At 41.5% G+C, this 9,805-nt stretch overlaps 1 protein-coding gene across 1 annotated transcript; it reads left to right on the top strand.

Annotated features, from left to right (window-relative positions):
- Positions 1 to 154: 154 nt before the first annotated feature.
- Positions 155 to 8,647, top strand: LOC135246469 (sialic acid-binding Ig-like lectin 11; the record flags this gene model as incomplete). The annotated part of the gene is made up of 7 exons (XM_064319919.1): positions 155 to 473; positions 568 to 864; positions 1,196 to 1,283; positions 3,089 to 3,158; positions 4,768 to 5,073; positions 6,525 to 6,698; positions 8,595 to 8,647. Coding segments are annotated over exons 2-7 (986 nt in total), but the record flags the coding sequence as incomplete, so codon positions are not given.
- Between the last annotated feature and the right edge of the window lie 1,158 nt (positions 8,648 to 9,805).

Below are 9,805 nucleotides of genomic sequence, written 5' to 3' on the forward strand. Positions count from 1 at the left end.
TTCTCCATTTTACATTACATTACATTACAGGCATTTAGCAGACGTTCTTATCCAGAGCGACGTACAAGAAGTGCATATATTACATATATATTCCAAGGTAATTTTGATCATGAGTGAGGGAAGAAATATAACAATGCTTGGGTTCATTAGCAATAGAGATGTTTGCTACACTGCCTTTTAAAAAACAAATATTTTTCTTCCAGATCCTCCTAAGAACACCTCAGTGTCAGTCAGTCCCTCTGGATCAGTGTTAGCGGGCAGCTCTGTGACTCTGACCTGCAGCAGTAATGCCAACCCAGCAGTGCAGAACTACACCTGGTATAAAGTGAATGGGACAGAGATAAACACTGTAGGAACTGGACAGAATCTCACCTTCAATGTGACTGAGTCCAGTGGCAGTGAACAGTACTACTGTGAAGCACAGAATGAACATGGCAAGGAGAACTCAACAACTGTACAGCTGAATGTGATATGTATGTTCAGTGCATCTATTATATAATTGTTTAAATCATATTATTGTTATATGTGTGCTACTGTGCTCTTTGTAACTGTGGATCCTGTGTTCAGACATGCCTCAGATCTCTGGTTCTGGGAGCTGCAGCAGAACTGAAGCAGAGATCAGCTGCTCCTGTGAGAGCCGTGGGAATCCCTCTCCCAGCATGGAGTGGCGTGTGTCTGGACTGCGGGTCACTAACTCTACTGAGAGAGTCATCAGGGAGGAGCAGCTGGGGAACACAGGCCTGAGGAGCTCCCTCACCATGCGCCAATCACAGGGAGACACGCCCACTCTCCTCTGCATCAGCACCAACACTCTCGGCAACTCCAGCCTCCAGCTCCACGTCCCGTTTCCACAGCAACACTCAGGTAAATGGAAGTACATTTCTTTTTTTTAACATATTTATACATCACACACTAATATACAGAGGTGCAGCTTTTGATGGTTTTATTTAAGGGTTTGTAAAAGTACTGATGATGACGCTGTAACTGTGCTAATATGTTTTCTTCTTTTCGTCCTGCAAGTGACATTATTATTATTATTTGATATCCCACTCAAAATGTATTTTGTTTCATTTTGTTTTTGGAATACATTAAGCTTTTGAACGGCAGGTTCTAGAACACAACAATTTTTATGTTCCACACAATTCCATTCTTCAAATCTGTTTTTCGGTATGTAACTGACATGTCCTTCATGCAGGTTTTCTCATTACCTCACTGCTGATTGGTGCAGCTGCCAGTGCTGGTGCCATGATGATGATATGCCTCATAATGCAGCACATTCTAAAGTAAGAGAAACTGGGGCCTATGAAGTCAGTGTCAGTGTAAAGGGAAATTTCACTGTAATTCCATGTTATTGTGTGATATTACTCAACCCCACTGCTGCGGTCATCATTTTTAAACTGAGCTCATGTAGATGTGTCCCTGTCCCACATCCAGAACATGCCTCTAAAACTCCACGTGTTGCTATGACACAAAGAGTGAATGTGGCAGATTTGCTCAGAAATTGAGAAGTATTTTCAGGAGAATGGAAATTCACGACCTGAAGAATCAAAATATTGTAACTGGCACTTTTCAAGCCAAACCATATTATCAGTGGACAAATCCATGTAAACAATCAGTATTCTGTATTGTGCAGAAGGGGAGGCAGTTCACACAGCAAGGAGTGTGTTCAGAAGTCCCACAGAGGGGCAGTCCCTCTGAGCACTTCTAACGTTTGTATCACATCACATGGTGTTTCAGGTTCAACTTGCCAATCAATCAGAATGCCCACCTCTAATAAGGTTGACAGGGTGAAAACATTTTATAGCCAATAAATTGGACCCCCCCCCCCCCAAACACACACACACAACAAAGCAAATCAGCAATTATGAACTATGGGCAATATTGATTCATTACTGATCAGTCATGTTAATAAAAAATATGAACATCAATAAAACGTTAACATTTGAACTCCAGCATAGCTTTAAAATTTGATGTTCATGGAAAGTTATTATTATTATTAATTACATTTATATAGCACTTTTCCAAATGCTCAAAGTGCTCACAGTGAAGGGGAACTCACCTCACCCACCACCAATGTGTAGCACCCACCTGGGTGATGCACGGCAGCCATTTTGCGCCAGAACGCTCACCACACATTAGCGAAGGTGGAGAGGGAGAGAACATTTTATTTAGCCAATTAAATCTGGGGATGATTTTTAGTGGCAAGGTTGCGAGTGCCAGATCTGGGATTTGGCCAGGGAACCCCCTACTCTTAGCGATAAGTGTCATGGGATCTTTAATGACCACAGAGAGTCAGGACCTCGGTTTAACGTCTCATCTGAAAGATGGCATCTCCTACAGCACAGAGTCCCCGTCACTGCACTGGGGCATTGGGGTTTTTTTATTTGTACCAGAGGGAAGATTGCCCCCTGCTGGCCCACCAACACCACTTCCAGCAGTGACTCCCTGGTGGTCTCCCATCCAAGTACTAACCAAGCCCACACCTGCTTAGCTTCAGCCATTTGGCAGGAGCAGAGTGCATGGAGGTATGGCTGCTGGCTCAAGTTCCCCTTTAACCTTGGGGTGGAATCTATCAAGGATATTTGATTCAATAAGATTGAAGGTCATATATTGGGAAGAAAACTGCAAAAGGGAACATACTTATGATTTGAGAGGGCGGGGTGGAGGGTGTGTTTGTGAATGATGTGTTGGTAATCCAATCTGTAACTGAAATAACTTTAGAGGGATACGATGACTGTGTTTCTCCTAAAAGCAAACAGATGAGCTCCAACCCTAACCCAATCACAGAGTGTGTTGGTAACAACCAACAGAACAAAACAAATAGAGATTGGTGGATGCTTTCTGGCTACTTTGGTAACCCGAACCCTAAACCTAACCATCAGCTGAGGGAGGGACGCTCAGACCATTCCTATTTGGTTTTGATTTGTTGGTTTGTGCTACTTTGCAAAAGTGCTGCCCCCACATGATGGTGAAATGCAATTTCCAACGTACGGACAGTAGAAAAACAAGACTAAATGTTACACTGATCTCTGTAGTGATTATAATGAAAGTCAGGTGTGCATCAGCAGAATCTGTGTGCTATTCCCAGGAAGAAGAGACACATCCAGCGCTCTGGAAGTAGAATGAAGGACAGCGAAGGGATCATACTGACAGATGGGGTGAGTCTGAAACAAACACACACACACACACACACACACACACGCACACAGCATACACATACCTACACACACGCGCACACACATATACACACACGTACACATTCACCAGAGATCTTTCTTTCCACGTCTGAAAGCATATTCAGTATTCATAACGCCTTAGTGGAAATTGAGATGAGGGTACCAATAGTACTGGAATAATTATTAAAACATTAACTAAACAAGGCACCTAATGGTATGTATCTAAAAGTACACAAAGAGCTATAGCTGATCATCTATAAACCACAGACAGGTTTTATCTTTAACTGATTCTTATGTATAAGAAGCATTTTAAGTGCTTGCCATGGTATTTGCCAGGGAAATGTATGCCTAACAAATTTCTATTGGGGAGCTACACAGTGTTTTAATTCTAATAAGACATACCAAAAATAATTAGATAAAATATCACCAGTAAAATTGTAATATATGTATTGTTTCTTGTTTTGTAATGCTTATTATATAACCTTACATTTTTTGGCTAAACTTGTTATTACTGTTCCCTTACATATACCTGTCAGCTGAGGGAGAATGACATTTCAAAGATGTATACATTTTTGCTGGGGTTTGAGTATGTTCATTTTCAAACTTTCATCTGAGTGTATTCTTCTGATAATCCAGTCAGGATGGGAAACTGGTGGCACAGTCACTGCAGCTGTCTCTGTGCCTCAAACTTTTTCAAGAAAGAGGACAAGTGTAGTTTTCAAGAGCTCTGACAGAGATTGCGGTTTGATAATGTTACTGTACTCCACTTGAGCCAGGCTACTGCATTGGTGTGAAAGAGCAAGAGGAAATGCACGAGGGAGAGAAGGAGGAAGGAGGTTTTTGACCGAATATCAACAGTGTTAAGAAAGAGCAGAGAAAAAGAGAAATAACTAAATGTTGTCTCTGTATCCTAGCACAGTCATGTTTCGCCTATTATTTAATGATTAATTATGCAATGATATATTAGATAATAACTGTAACTGATACCTTTAAAAGTTTCACAAGCAACGAGCACTTTATAACACAGGTAACACTTTAACACCATAATTATTTCAGAATAATTTTATACAATGCAAAAAAATGTGTATGTATAAATATGAATAATAATAATAAAAGGAACACAAAAAATTGATTTCATACATGGATGAATTAATTAATATTTCAAAGAGCTTTAACTAATTTCTTTAATTTACAGAACAGATATCTGTTGACCTGTAAAAATGGCAGAATTAGTCAGTGTGAATGATATTTAAAATGTTGAAACTTCACGTTCTCATAGCTTTATCATTGGGTGAAAATGAAATGTTTCACAACAAGGTTTTGTTTTTTACATTCATTATGAATGCAAGAATGAATTAACACTGTGAAACAGGACAGTTTTCTTTTAGTTTTGTTTTCATAGGCATTGGGAGACATTATTTTTCTTAACTTTGTGAGTGAAGAATCTAAAAGATGACATCTCTTCCTTCTTCTCTGGCTGTTTCTCAACACAGTTTTTGCAGCTGCCCTGTCATTTTCTTCAAATGGCTGTGTCCCAATGTTGACGTTTCACAAATTCGCACCTTTCTTTTTCTTTTGACCTCTTGATCAGACAGCCGCTCAAGATGAGGAATCGATCTACGTCAACATGACCATGCTGTCGGGCGCGAGTGCGATGGAAAAGGGGGACGAGGGCGCCCTGCACTATGCCACCGTGGATTTCTCCAAACTTCCCGGCACGGGTGGGGAACACGGAACGGGCATCGTCCGGGGCACTTCCAAACGGACGCCTGACTACGCCATGATCCGACACAAATCCAGGGAAGAGAGAGAAGGAGCAGAGGAAGAAGGTCAGGAGGTGCAGGAGCAGATGGGGAAGGAGGGCCAAGCTGAGCTGGGGATTCAGCCGAGGCGAGGGGTGAGAAGGAGGAGGAGTCTTGGCCGAATCTGAGCCCACAGGCCTCCGTCAACCCTGAGCCCATGGAGGAGCCCACCTACGGGAACATCTGCCGCTCCAGGCCCACTAAAGCCGGGCACCCACCGCACGCGTATAGACCGCGAGCGCACTACGCGCGTATTACGCGCGTAACTGAAGCGTAGTTGAAGTACTGTTATTACAACGGCAGCGGGCGACGTCGTCTCCACCAGATGCGAACGCGTCGCGTACCGGCTGCGAAGCTCGCGCGACACAAGCGAACTGAAGCGTAGTTTTTCGCTTCTGTTCTATTTTTTCGGCTTGTCGCGCGTCACGATGGCCTGTTTATACACAGAAATATGCTCTAAAATGCTAGGTATACATGCTCTGATTTATATTTCATCCTTATATTACTGGGGGTGTGTCCCTAGTTGCCTCCCAGATATTTTATAAGCAGCTAAAAAAATACAAGCCTTTTCGTTTTGTAAAAATAAATAAATAAATAAATAACTGGAACCTGGGGAAAATGCAAACTTCGTTTCGCTGTTTTATTTTGCGGAGGGGGTGGGGTAAATTTGAAAATACACCACAGAAAGACGTAGCCTATTGAATGACGTAGAAGTGAATGCACCGAGCAGCGGTTTGTTAGCTCAAGTGTTGGAAGGTAGTTTTTAACCAACCATTGGTCAGCCTATTTGACTTCTCCGATGTCTTCGTTCGCCGTGCTTTCAAAAAGGGCTTGTTAATAAAAATCAGATAATCCACAGAGCTTTAAAAAAAAATAAGATTATTTAGTGGTCTTGCCGATGAAAATGCACCTATTTTATAAATGAAGTTGTAAGCAAGCCTTTATTGCACTTCAAAGCTTCCGGTGTTCATGGCGTTGTGGTGTTCATATCCCTTCAAGATTAAACTGTTACTGTCTTTTTCATGATTAGCTGATTTTACTAAATCTGATCCTATAAATGTTTTGACGTGAATGACAAGACAACACGGGAATTCCCAATGGTTGATTACGGATTATTTATTATTATTATGATTATTACATATTCTTCATGAAATTGGCACGCTTGTTAACCAAGCAAATAAATTAATACAGTTTGAGATTGATTGTTATGCAGGCTACGTTGCGATTTAAGTTTATGGTAATTATTGAAAGCGTTTACTTTCTCACGTATTTACGAGTTAAGGAAATATTACCAAATTAACACACTGAAAAAGGTCTCTCACCAAAGTATTCACTTAACCCATAATCAACAGTCGTGAACAAACGTGAAATACACGATGTAAGCCCACTGCAGACTGCGAGATCTACTAGGAATATAGAGCTTTAAGCAAGCCTTTGCGCGACACAAACGGAACCGGTGGAGACACGCTACGCGCCACGTCGTGCTGCTTCGCCGTGCTGCTTACGCGACGCATACGCGACGCGTGCGGTGGGTGCCCGGCGTAAGAGGGCACGGCAGGGACTGCAGCAGCCGCCCGGAAACCCTGCTGCAGAGGAGGAGCAGGAGGAGCAGCGCCAGGAGGAGAACTCAGCAGGAGGCCAGGAGGACATTTACGTGGACGTCATGAGCTCCCTGACGGAGGGCTACGGAAAGGGAACAGAGGAGAGTGAGTACGTCGAGGTCAGGAAGCCCAAATAAGTCACCATGGAGACAGGCCAACTCATCACACCACACTGCACTCTCATAATGCCAGGTTTTACTTTACAGCACGATACATAACGTTCGTTATGTTGCAGTACAGATGTTACATTACGGTGTCATACTGTAGTACAGTAACTTATGGGGTCCCAAATGCAACATAAAACTATTATTTTACCATGCATTTTCTTCTGCATTTAACTGAAATATCCCTATTTCTCTCAGATTTAATGGAAAAAGTCTTACATTTATTGTCTTTGAATTGACAGGTGTAAATATTTAATGTGGTGTCTGAAAATGATATAAATGAGTTAAATGTTTTATTAATAAGGGGTTTTTTTTATTTTTACATTTTGCTAAATCTATAACAATTTTGCTAAATCATTTAATTAATTGTATGAGATATTTAGCTGAAGATTTTGCTTAACGTACAAAACCTTTTGTTAAATGAATAAATATTTAATTAAATTTAAAATAAAACATTTTTGCAAAATGAATGTAACATTGACTAAATGTATGAAACATTCAGCTAAATATTTAGCTGAATGTATAACACCCTTGTCAGATGAGGGTGCGGGAATGGACCCAAGCGCAGAGTGTGGGAAAAACTCAAAACTCCAAAAGGAGGCAAAACAAAGACTTTACTTAAGGGGAACAAAGGGAACAGAAAGCCTCGCAAGGCGGCTATTACAAACAAAGAAAAAACTCCAAAAAACGCGGGAAAACAAAAATACAAAAATCCCAAAAAAACATAGAGAACAGAGCAGGCAAGGAACAGGCAACAGGCAACGAGGAGGCAAGGAACAGGCAACAGGCAACGGACAGGCAAGGAACAGGCAACAAGCAAGCAAAGATCCAGCACCTGAGTCAGGGAAAAGGGAGACTTAAATAGACACGACGCAGAAGAGACACAGGAGGGCATAATGAACAATCAGGCCATAGAGAGGGAAGGGAACACGAGACAATAAGCAACTAATAATGGGATAATTGAAAACAATAAAACAATTAAACAAGACACAAAGCAGAGGTGCCGCCATCTGGCGGCCCAACCAGGAGTAACAGGGGGAAGACACAGAACCCTGACAACCCTTTAATGTAAAAAACTTATAGCTAAATATTTAACTAAATGTATAAAACATTTAGCTAAACATACGAGACTTTCAGCTGAATGTATAAAACATGAAATATTTGAAGTATGAAATATTTGCTGACTATTTGAAACATTTATAATGGTATAAAACATTTTGCTAAATGTATGCAACCTCCACAGCCCGCCTTACAGTGGTTTACCAAAAGAAACATTCACCTTGCTGTGGACAAATTTTGGGAAGTTAATTTTTGTGATGACTAAACACAACTAACTTTGCGTCAAGAGGTTCCCAGACGAGCCTCCGGTCTCTGGCTCTGGGTGTAACGGTGGTGGTGGTGGTGAACCCAATAGCATAGAAAGGCCGCTGGAGACATGGATGGAGTTGCAAAAAAAAAATAGCAGAGACTTTAATCAGGAGATTAGTGTACAGAAAACTAAGGGAGCTACTCCAGGAAATACGAAATACTCCAGGCTGTGAATAACGCTCAGAGAGCACCCAATCAGAAGCCAGCACAGAGCAGCAGGCTAATGGGCTCAAGACAGAGTGAGGAGCAAAGCAACTAAGGCAGAATAAGTGTTGTGATTCATTAACTCTCAAATCGCTATCAGGTGAACGCACAATCTCATAATCAGAGTGATGGTTATGTCGCCCTCTGGTGACCAGCAGGAGGAGGTGCAGCTTGAATCCTCACAGTGGGAGATGAGTTGTTCCTGTTGGGGCAATGGGAATCCCTCTCCCAGCATGGAGCAGCCGATACTTGTGTCTGTTTCTTAATGTCTTTCTTCAGGTCATCGCCGGAACGTGCAGCAACAATGCCACGCTCAGGGTGTGCTCGCATTGGTCAGCACTCCAATAGTAAACAGAGATGAACATTGAACATTGGCATATCCGCCATTTCAAAAACCAGCCTCAGTGCCATTTCACAGGCTTGCCAACTACTGATTTTGATGTTGTTATGCTACACCCTTCCAATGCTGTGGAAACCCCCCTACAAATTAGCATTAGCGGATCCAGACCCCTCATTCTCTTGATCATTTTGAGGATTGTGTACCTTTTACACTTTTCACTATTTTAGATGAAGATTATAGTTCTCCCTCAGCCACAGAAAAGAGAAGGGAGCTAGCCTGGGGGGAAAAGTGCTATATAGAGTTAATTCATACATTTCTCTAACTGTGTGGTCACTGTCTTGTTTGCTAAATAAAGTATTCAAGTTGTTTGTTCATTTTTCTTTTTTTGATAAGCCAACTCATTTCAGCATTTAATAAAATGGAGGTATGCCTAAGTAGTCTACAGTTTTCCTTGCGTCCTGTTTGCCTTGCATGTTGTTAAAAGAATGAAGACCAACCTGGAGATCACTTGCTTCAAATAAAAAGAAATTCAAAAACTGAGCCCGAAAGAACATTATTAGAGTTCACCAGTTCAAAGTGAGCACCAGACACATTGGACATATTATTATTTTTTTTTTTTTTTTAAAGAAATTCAAAAACTGAGCCGAAAGAACATTATTAGAGTTAACCTTCAAAGTGACACCAGGACAACAGACAGGTATCCAAAATGGTATCCCAGGGGAAGGAATCCTTATCCAGGTGGGATCACACCCTATACAGCGAATAAAGGGACTAAATGAGAGTTAGGGTAGGACTGGAGAAAATGGGGTCAAGCACCCTCTAGAATCCACTGGGCAGACAAAGTAGTAGGGCTAGGCAAGAAATTAAAATGAGGTCAAACAAGCATCATCAACTAAATGATCACAATCCAAAAGTACAGAGCAAATTCGAAGAGTCCGGTAAAGTGGCAAACCACGCCTTTTTAAAAGTGAGTAACCGGAGACAGACGGTCAATCTGATGATGAACCAGAGGGAAATCAATCAGACCCTCACACGTTCAGCAGAGACAAACAAAACGGAACACAAATGTTTTTATGACTGATGTCATAACAACATTGTAAAGCCTATGTAGCATTGTTATAAACCTGGTGTAACGACTGTTATTACCTTT

Source organism: Anguilla rostrata, unplaced genomic scaffold (assembly GCF_018555375.3).
Source record: "Anguilla rostrata isolate EN2019 unplaced genomic scaffold, ASM1855537v3 scaf0363, whole genome shotgun sequence".
NCBI classification, from domain to species: domain Eukaryota; kingdom Metazoa; phylum Chordata; class Actinopteri; order Anguilliformes; family Anguillidae; genus Anguilla; species Anguilla rostrata.